General features: G+C 33.9%; 3 protein-coding genes across 3 annotated transcripts; all 3 read right to left on the minus strand.

Annotated features, from left to right (window-relative positions):
• Nucleotides 1–5,094: 5,094 nt before the first annotated feature.
• Nucleotides 5,095–6,836, minus strand: LOC147281347 (protein LURP-one-related 15-like). The gene is made up of 3 exons (XM_086247083.1): nucleotides 6,103–6,836; nucleotides 5,668–5,892; nucleotides 5,095–5,533 (listed from the first exon to the last, which is right to left on the minus strand). Exons 1-3 carry the CDS (start codon nucleotides 6,370–6,372, stop codon nucleotides 5,387–5,389), a joined length of 642 nt encoding a protein of 213 aa, XP_086103209.1. The 5' UTR covers nucleotides 6,373–6,836; the 3' UTR covers nucleotides 5,095–5,386.
• Nucleotides 6,837–9,722: 2,886 nt separating this feature from the next.
• LOC147281348 (protein LURP-one-related 10-like) lies at nucleotides 9,723–10,736 on the minus strand. Its single transcript, XM_086247085.1, has 3 exons — nucleotides 10,425–10,736; nucleotides 10,054–10,281; nucleotides 9,723–9,936 (listed from the first exon to the last, which is right to left on the minus strand). Exons 1-3 carry the CDS (start codon nucleotides 10,719–10,721, stop codon nucleotides 9,796–9,798), a joined length of 666 nt encoding a protein of 221 aa, XP_086103211.1. The 5' UTR covers nucleotides 10,722–10,736; the 3' UTR covers nucleotides 9,723–9,795.
• A 2,486-nt stretch (nucleotides 10,737–13,222) lies between these two features.
• Nucleotides 13,223–14,480, minus strand: LOC147281349 (protein LURP-one-related 15-like). Its single transcript, XM_086248714.1, has 3 exons — nucleotides 14,117–14,480; nucleotides 13,567–13,794; nucleotides 13,223–13,444 (listed from the first exon to the last, which is right to left on the minus strand). Exons 1-3 carry the CDS (start codon nucleotides 14,384–14,386, stop codon nucleotides 13,322–13,324), a joined length of 621 nt encoding a protein of 206 aa, XP_086104840.1. The 5' UTR covers nucleotides 14,387–14,480; the 3' UTR covers nucleotides 13,223–13,321.
• Between the last annotated feature and the right edge of the window lie 258 nt (nucleotides 14,481–14,738).

Raw genomic sequence — 14,738 nt, forward strand, 5'->3', positions numbered from 1 at the left:
GCCTTGTCTTTTTTATGTGTGCCAGTTCCGTAAATATAATTATAAACCAAGGTTTTCACAAAAGGATAATTGTCTCTTTTTTTTCAATTACTTAAATATTGCATATTGAATCACTAACTAGCTAGTAATTAATTTAATTATATTTCTATTTTCAAAATTAGCGATTCCAAATTTGATTTCTTCGTTCTATATTAAGAATAATTAGGTAATCTTAACTCACTATCTTCTTTTTATGCGTGTGAAAATTTTTTAGATGTTCTATTTTTAGTTTAAATTTTGTAGATGTTATTTGCATTCTTACACACCACATGAGTGTAGGAGTATGTATAGCAGTATAGGAGCATAAGGGTGAAGCGCGAATCACTCTGTCCTAAAACTATGGTTTTTGACTTTTTTCTGATTGAGCTAGAACTAAGGTTTAAAAACTTTTAATTGAAATTTTATAAATATAAATTTTTGGTTAATTGACTATTTTCAACGTTCCTCAACTCTTTCTTCCTTGTTTATATTTCGTTTTGTCTTCAAATCAATTTCATGAATAAATAAAATTGTACTTAAATTTTTCTTAAAAGTGGATGCAAAAATTTCGCGAGAGATTCTTCATTCATTTTGAATTGTTTTCATGCTAAGATCCTTTTATTTATATTTCCATCTAGTAATGGCCAAAAAAAAAAATTATTTCCATCTAGAGGACTTTTTTTCAGAAAAAAAAAAAAAGAACTTTTAGATGAGATCACCGTCCCTTTTAAAATTGTGTAGGTGGATTTTGCATGCATATCTAATCTTCGCTACTATGTATAACAATAAACAACACAATATTTATAATATCATAAATAATGATAATATTAATGGAGTAAGTAAAGATAATGGATCATGGACGATCATTATCCTAGATATAAACCTATAATTAGAATTTTCCACCACTAAAGTTGGAACCTACATTGGTGGTTAGGTACTGTAGACCTTTGACTTGAGCAATGTGATAAACATCAATTGTCATCCTCCAAGCCCAAACCAAAAGAGAAATGAAAAAAGGAAAGTCATTAGTGAGGTTCAATACCCAAATCATGAGCGTCTTCATTCTTGCAGAGAGTAGCCATTACTCGAACTATTAATTACTACCTTCAAATTAGCTATTAATTAATTGTTGAATATATGGAAATTAAATCAAAGGAAAAAGGGTCCCCAAACATGCTCTTTAATGGTTAATGCAAAGTTGAAAGTTATTGCCAAAAAAAAGGGTTAGTGCAAAGTTGTGGATGTTTAGGCTTTGAGGGCCACCGGTGGTAGGTAAGAGCATAAGACTACAAATAAAGGATTTACATTAATATATCAGATTGCAGACCCAAGAAAATTAATTGCAAGAAATTAAAAACATTCCATATATCGATTTCAGTTTCAAATAATGGACACGTGAAACTTGCATTCATATTCGTCTGTCAATAAAGCCCAGCAAATAAAGAATACCAATAGAATATCGTTCCTGGTCAAAGTTCCTTTTTTTCTTTTTAATTTTGATTGGCCCGTGAGACTTGGAAGAGGTTTAGACTCCGTTTGAAATTGCAGCGAAGGATCCACAAAATTTTGTGGATGATAATTCTTAATCATCTACAGCAGTTTTGATGTTTGATAATAAAAATTAAAAATAATTTTTTTCACAATTCTTAACTCTTCAGTCCCCACAAAAAAACAGAAAGCAGGTTTCTAAATGCTTTTAAAAGCTGCAGTAAATCACAGCAGCAATGAATATTTAATTTACCCATAATACCATTATTGATTTCTATAATTTTTATTTGTTTATTTTAAATTAAAAAATATGTCTTATATCTTATATTATGATAATTAATTATGATATTTTATTTGTATGATTAAAATTATAATATATCTAAAAAAATAATAGGCATACTTAATTAATAATGTTGTTCTTAGAAAAATTAATGCTAATAAAAATTTGTAGCAAAAAATTTAAAAAACAAGTAAAAAAACATTCTATTTTTACCAAACAAATAAGTGAAAGACATTTTCAGCATCATATCAATTTTAATAATTATACACAATCACAACACTTTTACATTAAGGAGACATCTATTTGTACCATCTAGTGTATCATATCTCTAATAGAGGTGGGATCCACCGATACAAATAGGGTCCATCTCTATTAGAAAGATGATACACTAAATGATATAAAGAGATTGTCTCCATATCATTTTCCTTTATATTAACATTTACCAAACACTTATACTGTTTTTTGCACTCACAGCATTTTTAAAAACAAAGTTTTACCAAACACTCAACTATTTTATTTTACAGCTGACTTTACTTCACAACTGTTTTTTCGCACAATAATACTAAACTGGCCCTTAAAACAGGTGCAAGTCATTGTCAATTAATTTGATACCACAAAAATATTTTCAGAGTTTCCAAAAGTCATGAAGCAAATTAATACTAGTGAACAGTACTGGGCACTACTTCATATATATGAATTCTGATGCAACCAGCACTATGAACATGAATTTGTCCCAATATTAATGTTATATGTGTGCAAGAAAAGTAAGTCAAAAGATGGGCACGTACAAAAATTCATGGTCATATTAAATGGTTGTGATTGTGCACCTTTTATTTTTTTTTGAATTTTTTTTATCAATATTCTCTTATTAGATTACTTGACATATACTATATTTCTAAATATATACAATAAATTTTTTATATTTTACTAACCTGGACTTTAGGGCCGATCTTACTTCATCACTTAATAAAAAATTGTACCAATTTACCAATTTAATCTTATATTTTTTGCAATATCAGACCTGGATGACATTCTTTCACATTTTTTGTAAAATATAAGCATGTGCGAAGCATGTAATTCCCTTTTAAAGAGGTTTTTTAGTCTTTTTATGTCTAATTGGAAGTGTATTTGAAACATTTTTATCGATAAACAAAGAATGTATGTAAAAGAAGTAAATCAATCTTATCTATTGCCCTTAGAATACCCCAAAATATAATGAAAATCTTCTAATTACATTTCTAATTTGACATAAAAAGACTAAAAAACCCCTTAAAAGGGGTCATGAGCGATACACATGTTCTTATTTTTAATTGAAAGTGTGACGTAAGGTCTCACATTGCAAAACTTTTTAAATTCAGGTACTAAATTGACACAGTTTTTTTATTAGGTGATAAAATGAGAACGACCCTAAAGTTCAGGTAGGTAAAATGTTAAAAAGTCTATATAATATAATAAATTGCTTGTCATGAAATATGTATATAGAATACAATTCTGTTGTTTGGAGCATTGCTTGAATTCTGATTTAACTAGAAACGTACATCCCATTTGTTTATCCTTGCACTCCAGACTTTGCCAGTATTGAAAGGCACGTACAAAAATTCAATATTAAAAACAAATCACTAACGACGAAGACAACCCATTTCACTAGTCCCAGTAAATTATGAGGTAACTTTCAACTCTGGACCGAGTGTTTGGTCTATTATATGATTATATCAGATGAATTAACCAAACTTATTTACATGGAATTTCCTAGAACATATATAAGTCGTACGCGTACGTCAATTCCGATCCATGCGAACCATGCCTTTGTTTTTTTTTTTTTTGGTCGAAACCATGCCTTTGTTATCGACGACTTAATTCCCATGATTCTGTAAAACAAACTTTATACCCATGTATGATTTTGACAGGCCCTCATCCCATATAAATATTCCAAGAAACCTGATCAACAAGATTAATTAATTAATGCCTTAATTTCGACAAATCAACATATATATTAAGGTTTTTTTTTGGCCAAGGAATATATTAAGGTGTTAACTAATTAAACAGTAATCCCACATTAATTATCTGTTATCATGATGATGTTATTACCACCAGCATTGTTACCTGATTCGATCATTAGCCCTCAGTACTGTAGTAATATCCACCCTGTCGATATTGCAATCGTAATTAAGAAAAGTTGTAGCCTTAACTTTTGGAAACTTTGCAGTTACAGATAATAGATATCGATGGTATAACATCATCTTCAAAGTGAAACATACATTTTCCTGCTTGCGTGACAGCCTAGTCATACTTGACGCTACTGGAAATCCTATTAAACTCTTCTAGTACTTGGGTCATACATTAGCTATCTTTTATGACCAAGCTTAAGTGTTTCAATTGAAGACCAAATTAGATGTTTTCTTAGCAAATTAAGTGTTTCACAGTAGAGGATGCACCTGACTTTAAGGTGAAAGGAAGCTGGTTTGAGCAATCTTGTGTTGTGTATGCTGGTGACTCCTCCACTATCGTTGCCCAAGTAATTAACTTTTATTAATTTGATCAGCTACATTAATATTAATTTGTTTACTTTGTAGATCGAAAAATATTAATCAACTTCTTTGTACTCTGGTCAGCTTCTTTATCATTTTGAATTGAAGTTGGAGTTTCTGGTTTGGATTCTTTTTGAAGGCTTTTTGCGTTCACAGAAAATGACTAAATGGAGAATGATTGTGTTTCCAATATTGGTCAATTTGGTCCACATGGCAAATGCAATCATAGTGTACCAGAAATGATATGGAGAAGCAGCGTTGACTAATAAGTAATAACACATGCATGTCTAAATTCTTGTGAACATAAATAGGTAAAAAGAAAAAAAAAAAGTAAATCACTGTGAAAATGATCTAGGGTTCAGGTACCAGCTTCGAACCTTGGAGCTCGAGGCCAACTAGATTGAAAGCCGGTGTCAACTTTAGCGATACAAGCAGGTTTGTCAATGGAATTGGGCCTGTGCCACACGGCCTTGTTTGTAATTGCCTTACCTGACCCAAAAGAGGGGTTGGGTGGGAAAAGTGGAAATCTCCCTATTTTATTCTTTGTATTTTAGAATTTCATTTGATTTTTGGAAACAATATGGATGTTGGGTTTCCCTTCCACTGTTTTGTTTTGGTTTCTGTTTTGCCATTTGGGAGAAAATCATGAGTTTCAGAATGGTGCAAGATCTGTGTTGGGTGTTTTGATTAAAATTCTTAATGCCTTTTGAAGTATCATGTGATTGCTTAGTATAATGTAGTACAATCCAGTGATCCAAGACAAATGGGAGATGATAAAAGTTCAAAAAACTCCAACTAATTACACATCTTATTCATAGTGCAAACTGGAAAGTGGAAACTAACATTACATAATAGCTAGATCAAGTCAAACCTGCATATGCATGTATGAATGAAGACTTGTAGGCAGACCTTGATTCCCCAATTAACTAGTAGATCGAGATCCAAGGTTCCCATAAAACACAATAAAGTACAACTCTTGGTGATTCCAACAGGATTAAGTGACATTATAAGGAAATGATCACTTATTTATTTGCAAGTTTGAACTTATGATTAAGAAGCACCACCAGCTTTTTCAGTCTGCCCCACTTCGGTCCATGTTAATCTCATGAAGAATGACCACAACAGCAACTATAAAGGCATAATCAACGTGAGGGTACACAGTCACTCCAAATGCATCTCTTCCAAACAAATGGCTTTGAACGTCATGTTTCTTATGCATCTGCATCAAGCAGATCATGCAGATATGGATCAATCAAGCTTACTAATTAGTAATTAAATAAATATAATTAAAGCATGCAAATATCAAAAATGCAATGCATCCTATTAATCCTATGATAATGAATTAAATCTTACTTGTGCTATGATCGTGTTGTTTCCAGTATATATGGTGCATGATCTTTGCCCCCAACTTCCTTTGACCTTGAAATCATGCATGTCCTCTTTTGTGTTACCAGCCAAGAATACATCTAATTCAGTCTTCATTTGCAACAGCGATGACTTCTTGGCACTGAAGAGTAGATCTTTGGAGTCTGAGCTCTCCCCTCTGTATACTTGCCATCTCCTATGTGCTGTCAATATCTGATTCATCAACAATTTTAACAAAACCCAACTAGTTAACACACACACACATATATATATAGGCATATAGCTATCCAAATCCAATTAAGTAAAAAAGGGCATATGGAATTTTTGGAATAAATTAAATTTCTAAAACTCGAAAAGAAGGGATAAATTAAATTCCCCCAAAAAAAAAAAAAAAACGAATCCAGAGAATGTGAAAAATGGTACCTTTTGTCGGAAAGAGACGACGGGAGTACCGGCAGTGTCGACCAAGACGCGACGATCATGGAGGCTGAAAAGGGAGCCCTTGATCTTGAACATGAGGTTGCCGTTGACGTCGGAGACGGTGAAGGCACCCTCCTTGATGCTCATCATCTTCTCGGTGATGATCAGATCCACAGGGTAGGCCGCGTGGAACTGCGGGCTCACCACCGTCACAGGGTTGCCCAGCGGCTGGGCGCTGGGGCCAGCCGCAGGCACAGGCAGAGCATACGACATCGTTTCACTGTTTCGAATCCTTCGACTGCGATCACCGATTCAATCGCTGCTGCTAGCTGCTTTGCTTTTGGGGGGTATTTACTTTACTTTGTCCGTTAACAAATGATGATCGATGTGCAATTAATTACACGTTCACTTGGTGACACAGAGCGCGGGAATCTGTCCATGTGTCCTTTATTCTGTGGCGGTGGCGAGTGGCGAGACCGCGTGCGAGAATCCCATTATCCGTTTCATGGATTAACGACAATTTGAATTTATCACAAAAAAAACAAAACCGACAATTTGGATTTATGTCACAGTATATCGCGAATCTAGCAGAAAAAGCTGAGAACCAACTAAAGAAACTTCATGACAGCAAGAGGCTTAGAACGCTGGCGTTTGAAGCAGTTGAAGCAATTTGAATTTATCACCAAAAAACGAAACCGACAATTTGGATTTATGACTTGAGGATAATATGAGAAAAAAAGATAAAAAAGTTTTTTTTTTTTTTTTTAATTTTTGGATTTATTTCGATATGATTTGAATGGATATATTTACCGTTGAGTTTTGTTAATAAATTGACGAAAAATTAGACTGTATTTGTGGGACACGAAATAAAATGATAAAGCTTATCTTTTGTAACATACAAGGTAATTACAAAGTAAAATGTCTTCTCAATATCTGAACAACCAATTTCTTAGATTTTTATTTTACATAGTTGTTTATCTTTTACTAGTACAAGACAAGAACTATACAAAAACAAAGGATATGTAATTAAAGAAATATAGTAAAACAGCAAACTGGAAACCAACGTACATATACATGAATGATGTTGAACCGTAAAAAGAAAAAAAATTAAAAAAAAAATACAAAAGTTGAGGTTGAGATAAGATCCCCATATACCATGTGCCACATTAATTTCAAATGAAAACAAATTGAAAAGTGAGATAATGTGGATTTATCTGAAAGCTTAATTATCTCTTATCTGATGAGTTTAAATTTAATGGAGAGAGTTATCTCATCTCCATCTGATCTCATCACTTGGACTTCTCATGGACTCTATAAATAGAGCATAAGGGATTCACAAGAATGGGGAGAGAAAGAGGAGAGAAGACACCGAAAGGCTGCAGGAAGAAGAGGAACGTGTATTTGCCATCACCAAAGCTTTGCCACTGCTAGGTAGATGACATTTCTTTTATTCATTGCTCCTTTCAATATTTGGTTTCGGCTGAAACCCCAAAAAAGCTTACCAAAGGATTCGGCTGAATCCATTTTCTCTCAATCGGTTTCGGCTGAAACCACCAAAATTTATCAAAGGATTCGGCTGAATCCATCTCCAAATTGGTTTCGGCTGAAACCATAAAGGATTCTGCTAAATCCATATATTTCAAGCACCGAACGAGTTGGGCCGAATCGATGGTACGTTGAGTTACAAAAAAATGCATTTAATCTGCTGATTAAGATGATCCAAAAAAAAAAAAAAAAAGAGGACGCCAAAAGGCTGAGGAAAGGGAGGTGTAGAAAGCAAAAGTGCAGTCGCCAGAACAAACATTGCAGAAAAATCACCTTCTCTGCCATCAGTCAACAAAGAAAACAAGTCTTATGGCTGAGATATATTTCCTTTGCATCAGACGAGGAAAACAAAGAATGAGAAAGGCACGAAAACAAGAAAAACAACAAATGGGCAGCAAGCCAGGAAAAAAATAAATGAGAGAAATAAGGATCAACTTCTTGCTCTCTGCAGAGAGACTCAGACAAGGGACGTGTTGCTCGTGTTGCTGCTATACTGATGCATGCAAGGAAGAAAGTGCTCTTGCCTCTTCAAGTTACGGCAAGGAAGCTCAAAGATTATCTTGGCCTTTCATGCCAAATTCTGCAAGAGAGGCCTTGTTGGGTAATACCGAGCATGCAAAAGAAGTCCAACTTGGAAGGAGGCGCAGCAAATAAGAGGGAAAGACAAAAGGCCTAAAGTGGTCTGCTATTCTCTATCAATTTGGCTATCAAAGTCATCAAGCTAGTGAACCCATGTGGTTGCTTGGGCCCACGAGAGCTAAAGGCTACTTCCCATTTGGATTGCAATTTGCAATTAAGAATGCAAGTCTACAAATTAATTGAGCTTGCATCCACAAAATCAGAATACCCATTAGCAAAATTAAATTACGTACCAATAGAAAATTAATTGGTAGAAAATTAAATAAAGCTTAATGGGCTCTTTCCATTTAACTTTCGCCCATTAAAAATATAAAATGTGTCAATTAATAAATAATTGATACAAAGGTATTAGTGGGCACATAACCAAATTCATGTTTGCCCATTAATAAATAAAGTGTGTCAATTAATAAATAATTGATACAAAAAATATAGTGGGCACATATCAAATCTAACTCTCTCAAATTCATGTTAGCCCATTATAAAAGAATGTACCATTTAACAAATAAATGATACAAAAAATATTAATGGGCACATTTTCCTCCAAATCCCAATTCTTAAATTGGTACAAAACCAACACTCTCAAATTGGTATAAAACCAACTCTCTCAATCGGTATAAAACCGAAACCAAATCCAAACCCCAAATTTAAACTCTCAAATTGGTACAAAACCACATTTCTCAAATGGTACAAAATCATCTCTCTTAAATTGGTACAAAACCAAATATCTCAAATCTAAATCCTAAATTCTAAATTCAACTTCAAAATGGCACAAAGCCAATCAAGTCAAATTCTTTCACCGAACTACGTCCGGTTTGATCCCATCATGGGTACGTAGGCAATGTGAGCAAAATTCACACTCAACCTCATTCACAAAATTCTCTAAATTCCCTTAGGAATTAATTCATATAAATTTCTTTGAATTAATTTCGTACCAAATCAAATCCACCCAAATCTTTCAGAAATTAGTTCTACACACAAAAGTCCCTGAATTAATTTCTCAAATCAAATCTAAGGGCTCTAAACCCTACCCAAATTACACAAATCATTTAAATGGGTCATCCACCCATTTAATTCCCAAAAACTCGGAACTACGTGTGGTTTGATCCTGCAATGGGTACGTAGGCAACCTAAAATACAGGTGCAACCGCAATCACAAATAAATTCAATTTCAATGGGTCGTTTACCTATTGGAAATCCAGACACTTGCAAGATGATCCGTTGGTTTCATTGCAATTGGAATCAAAGGGTATTCCCTTGAGTCAAGAGACTGTAATTAAGAGATGCACTCCATCTTGAATGGGTCGTACCCAAAGTATTAAAACCCTTCTTCCATAAATGAATTTGGGTGAAATTATGTTGGGTAATATTTATTATTTATTTACAAATTTTGTTCAACAAATGAATGTTTAACCACAAAAACAATTAGGCAAAGCACAAATATATTAACATGCTATGCTTTCCCAATTAAAGCAGATCGATCCAAATGAATCAACTGATCATCAATCGTTGATATTAATCGTCACTATTACTGTTAATTTCATCGAGAATCACAATAAGCGCGACAATGAATGCATAGTCGATCCCAGGATATACTGTCACCATAAAATTGTCCTTCCCAAACAAAACGCTTTTAACTGTGTGCTTCTTATGCATCTGCAATATTAATTATTACATACATATATCCCAGCTGTCAATTAATATTCTTATAAAAAATAAAGAAATGAAAACGTAATGTAGTTGATGATGAAAATGACAACATATTAATCTTACTTGGGCCACGATGGTGGAGGAGTCCCCAGCATACACAATGCAAGATCGTTCAAACCAGCTTCCTTTCACCTTGAAGTCAGGTGTATTCTCTATTCTGTTATTTGCTAAGAAAACATCCAATTTGGTTTTCAATTGAAGCATTGAAGACCGCTTAGCACTAAAAACCAGGTCCTTGGATTCTGTGCTATCTCCCCTAAAAACTTGCCATCTATCATGTGCAGTCATCAACTATACATACATAAATACATGAATAAGTTAGATCTAAATCAAAGACCAACTTTGAATGTTGTTCTATTTGTATTCTTAAGTTAAAAATAGGATATACAAAATATTATTGAACTAGAAAAGCTTGATTAATTATTATAAATTACCTTCTTTCGCAGAGTGATAATGGGATATCCAGCAGTATCAAATAAGACTCGGCGATCATGAAGGCTCAAGTGAGCTCCTTTCATTTTGAAGATGATGTTACCATTCACATCAGTCACTGCAAAGTTGCCATCGGTTATGGTCAAAACTTTTCTCACAATTGCAAGATCCACAGAGTAAGGACTGCAAAAGTGAGGGCTGATGATGGCAAGCGCTGGATTAGCATATGCTAATGGCGCGCTTGCAAATGACCCGCTTGCTGATGGTGCACTCGCCAATGGTGGGCTTGCTTGTTCCATTTATTAGAGAATGAATTAATGTAATTGGATGATGAACACTTACCTAGCTCTAAATTATCAACTTCTGATTTATGGAAATTAAGGGAATCTTGTGCCATTGATTCATATGTGGGTGTATATATATAAATCTTCTCTGATAGACTGATGTTAAATAAAACGAAGATAAGGCCATAACGTGTTTCGTATATTGACCGCCTCTTCGTTTGAAATAAGAGCAAGTCAATACAAGGACATGGAATCAAAGAATCAATTGATCGATGACTTTTAAGCAGCATTCTAGAGGGTTGAAAATGTAGCCTCGACTCATTCCTCGCTCATATTTTATTTATCGTTTGGGTTGGTCAGTCCAGCCCAATATGTTTACTTGTAATAGGCCCAGCTCAGTCCAACCCAAACTACACGGTGTCGTTCGGAGATGAAAATTACATGTCGTTTCGTTGAGGAGTTAGAGATGGGGGCACGGAGACTTAGACAGCAGAAATTTGGATATTGCTAGATGGGAAAGAAGCAGCTAGTTGTATAAAGAAGAGAGTTGCATATATGCAGGGAGTGGCTGGGGTTCTGAAGCAAGCAATTACCAAGAACGCAATCTTCTCTGTGATCTGATCACAGAGAAGATTGGTGCGTTGGGACCGCTGCATGCCCAAAGATAAATAAGAAAGAGACATCTAGCTCCCATTAATGAAGATTACATATATACCAGATAAAGCTAAGCCTTTTTATGACTAGCTTAATTTTCTTTTCTCTTTTTGGTTAAGAGCCAGAATATTGAATTAATGCAAAGATAACCTATATACCAGAAACAACAAGTGCGTGCCTTGGCCATTATTACTAGTCTTAATTAAAGTGGTCCCTTTTGTCCTAAGTTAATTTCCAAGTAATTGAGGTTGTTAGAGGAACAACATGCATCTGCATGAGCTAGCTAGCTAAACTAAGCTAGTATAATTTATAGTTTATGGTATGCATAAACTTTAAATGATTTATTTATTATTATTATTATTTTTTTGGCCTCATTGTTTTTTAACTCAGCATTATTGTGACCACATTTGGTTAGAATCTAGAACAACTTATACGAGTGTGACCAGGCTCTAGCTAAAAACTGTGCTTAATTAGAGATCAAAAGATTCAAACACATCAAAATTTTAAAGTACTTACGAGGTTTATCTAATTAATGTTTTTTATAGTACATGGATGCATTGGTGAAGATGGTACACTTCAGTCTTTGTTGGAGGTTGAAGGGATTCCACATACAGGTTTATTCTAATAAGCACTTTTGCAAGGACTTGTTGTCTTGGTTTTCATTGTTTAATTAAAGGTCCCGGTGTGATGGCTTCCAAGATTTGTATGGACAAAGTTGCAACATCTCTTGCTCTTAAACATGTATGCTAATTACTTCATAACTCATAAGTACTTGTCCAAAAAGACGAATTGGGCTTTCTTGATATTCTTTGTGCTTAATATGACCCACATATTTTGCTCCCTAACAAAGCATTGTGGTCTCTTGTAATGAACACTTGTCAAACTTGGGAGTTCTTGCTATAAACAAAGATTTTAGGAGATCTCCTTAATACACCAATACCAAATGTGTGGCATGATCGACTTGACCTCAAAGCTTCAGTGTGAAACATTATGTGTTAAACCGGCAAGAGATGGATGTCCACTGGGGTTGCAAGGTTATGGTAGGTTTATCAATGGTAGTTATACTAGCAAGCTCTTTATGTACTCAATATCATGATATTCCTTTGTCTGCAATGGAGTTCTGATGTACTCTTTAGTCTTTATGGTCCAATTGTTTGTGCATGCAGCTGTGTCGAAGACCTTTCTGTGTATGTAAAAGCATTGGAAGACTGTCTTCTCAATTCGAATTCCTCCTAATAGCTAGTTTGTCAAAGGTATAAAATGGTTTTAATTATTCAAAATTAAATTATATGCTCAAATAGAGACAAAGATAGTTGTTACTTGTTGGGTAAGATGTCTTTTTAAGCCTTTTTTTTTTTTTTTTTTTTTTATGAGGTCAACTGAACTGTGAGTATGAGATACTAATTAATTATTTATCCATAATTGTCCAAAGGTATCTGGACTCTTGAGAGAAAGGGGTCCAATCTTTATAAAGTAGAAACTTGAACGTGACTGAACGACTGCATTATTTTGTTTCTACTTTAGAAGTTGACTTCTGAGTAGATTAATTAGATTAAGAAAGGACTTTCACAAAAAGAAAAATTTAGAAAGCACATTGTAATTTTTATAGAAAAAAAGAAAAGGAAAAGAAGCACTTTGTGATTATCAAAGAAACCACACAAAGGAAGGCGCACTAACATCCTTTGTTTCCTTTCCCAAAAGTAGATCCAAAAACAACTCAACATCATTAATAAGCTGATATTAAACGTGGCTTTTTTTTTTTTTTACATATTCTGAATAATACATTATTGGCCACCATGGCAGAAAAAGCAAGACAAAATACAAAATAAAGGCGGGAACAGAGAAAAGAGAGAAAACTAATACAACAAGGCCAAACCAAAAACAGAGAGGGAGGAGAAGCAAATTACATTACATAAACAACAAACTAGTAGATAGTAGTTTATAAAATGTGAGAATCACGATTAAAACTGATCAAGAATCACAATAATCGCCACAATGAATGCATAGTCAATTCCAGGATAGACTGTCACCATGAAGTTGTCCTTCCCAAACAACACGCTCCTAATACTATCCTTCTTATGCATCTGCAATATTATATACTTATATACCAATCAATATTTGTTTCTAAAAAAAAGGAAATAATAGTTTAGCTGGTCAAATTAATGATCTATTTTGATTAAAAAAAAAATTAATGAAACAGAATTACCTGGGCAACAATATTGGTGGAGTTCCCAGCATATACGATGCATGATCGTTCAAGCCAACTTCCATTAACCCTGAAGTCAGGTGCAATCTCTGCTGTGTTATTTGATAAGAAGATATCCAATTGGGTCTTTAATTGGAGCACTGAAGACCGCATAGCACTAAAAACCAGGTCCTTGTAGTGTGTGCTATCCCCTCTAAACACTTCCCATCTATTATGTGCAGTTTTCAACTATACATGCATAAATACGTGAATCGGTTAGTTGATCAAAATCAAAGGGCTAGCTCGTTTTGGCTGTCGTTGTATTAATTGTATCAGTAAGTTCAAATATATATATAGGATGTCATCAAACGAAAATTACATCATACAAACAAACACATACTTTTTACTCTTAGATCTTAAATAATAGATTCACTTTTCTATTATTATGAATATATTTACTTTTCACTGACAACTTTTTTTATGGCATATGGTGTCTTAATTTGTACCATATAAAGTTGTATTTATCATGCAAATGTTAATAATGAACTAGCAAAACTTGATTATTTATTACCTTCTTTCGCAAAGTGATTATGGGATATCCAGCAGTATCAAGTAACACTCGCTGACCGTGAAGAGATAAATGAGCTCCTTTCATTTTGAAAATGATGTTACCATTAATATCGGTCATTGTAAAATCACCATTGGTTAATGTCATAACTTTCCTCACAATCACAAGATCAATAGGATTGGGAGTGCAAAAGTGAGGGCTGACAATCGGAACCGCGGGATGAACATATACAATTGGTGATGCGTTTGCTGATGATGTGCTTCCTTGATCCATGATAAAAATAAATTTGGGATAATATGAACACTCTAAATCAAATTTTGATTTATGAAAGACACAATTTTTTTTTTTTTTTTGGAGGGAATGGAAAGATACAATCTTGAAAAATGAGCTTGCTTATCGTAATTGTGTGGAAGGAGGGCTTGTCACAAGTGGGTTTATATAGACCTTTATTTTTGGCCTGTGGGTATATATAAATTTTTATATTCCCCTAAAATATATATATATAAATTTTTATATTTGGCCATGTTGGGTAAATTAGTATATATGAATCCGAATATACGTGTATCGACCGCCTCCAAGTTTGAATTACAGGGAAATCAGTCTTCTGTTTTTGTTTTTTTATTGT

This window comes from Dryas octopetala, chromosome 6, assembly GCF_963921425.1.
Source record: "Dryas octopetala chromosome 6, drDryOcto1.1, whole genome shotgun sequence".
NCBI classification, from domain to species: domain Eukaryota; kingdom Viridiplantae; phylum Streptophyta; class Magnoliopsida; order Rosales; family Rosaceae; genus Dryas; species Dryas octopetala.

Excerpts from the sequence above, each read along its gene's own strand:
- LOC147281347 (XM_086247083.1), bottom strand. The coding sequence starts at position 6,372 with ATGTCGTATGCTCTGCCTGTGCCTGCGGCTGGCCCCAGCGCCCAGCCG. Across the intron at positions 5,893-6,102 it reads TCGTCTCTTTCCGACAAAAG|ATATTGACAGCACATAGGAG; the intron begins GTACCATTTTTC and ends TTGATGAATCAG. Across the intron at positions 5,534-5,667 it reads ACAACACGATCATAGCACAA|ATGCATAAGAAACATGACGT; the intron begins GTAAGATTTAAT and ends TGCTTGATGCAG.
- LOC147281348 (XM_086247085.1), bottom strand. The coding sequence starts at position 10,721 with ATGGAACAAGCAAGCCCACCATTGGCGAGTGCACCATCAGCAAGCGGG. Across the intron at positions 10,282-10,424 it reads TTATCACTCTGCGAAAGAAG|TTGATGACTGCACATGATAG; the intron begins GTAATTTATAAT and ends ATGTATGTATAG. Across the intron at positions 9,937-10,053 it reads CCTCCACCATCGTGGCCCAA|ATGCATAAGAAGCACACAGT; the intron begins GTAAGATTAATA and ends TTAATATTGCAG.
- LOC147281349 (XM_086248714.1), bottom strand. The coding sequence starts at position 14,386 with ATGGATCAAGGAAGCACATCATCAGCAAACGCATCACCAATTGTATAT. Across the intron at positions 13,795-14,116 it reads TAATCACTTTGCGAAAGAAG|TTGAAAACTGCACATAATAG; the intron begins GTAATAAATAAT and ends ATGCATGTATAG. Across the intron at positions 13,445-13,566 it reads CCACCAATATTGTTGCCCAG|ATGCATAAGAAGGATAGTAT; the intron begins GTAATTCTGTTT and ends ATAATATTGCAG.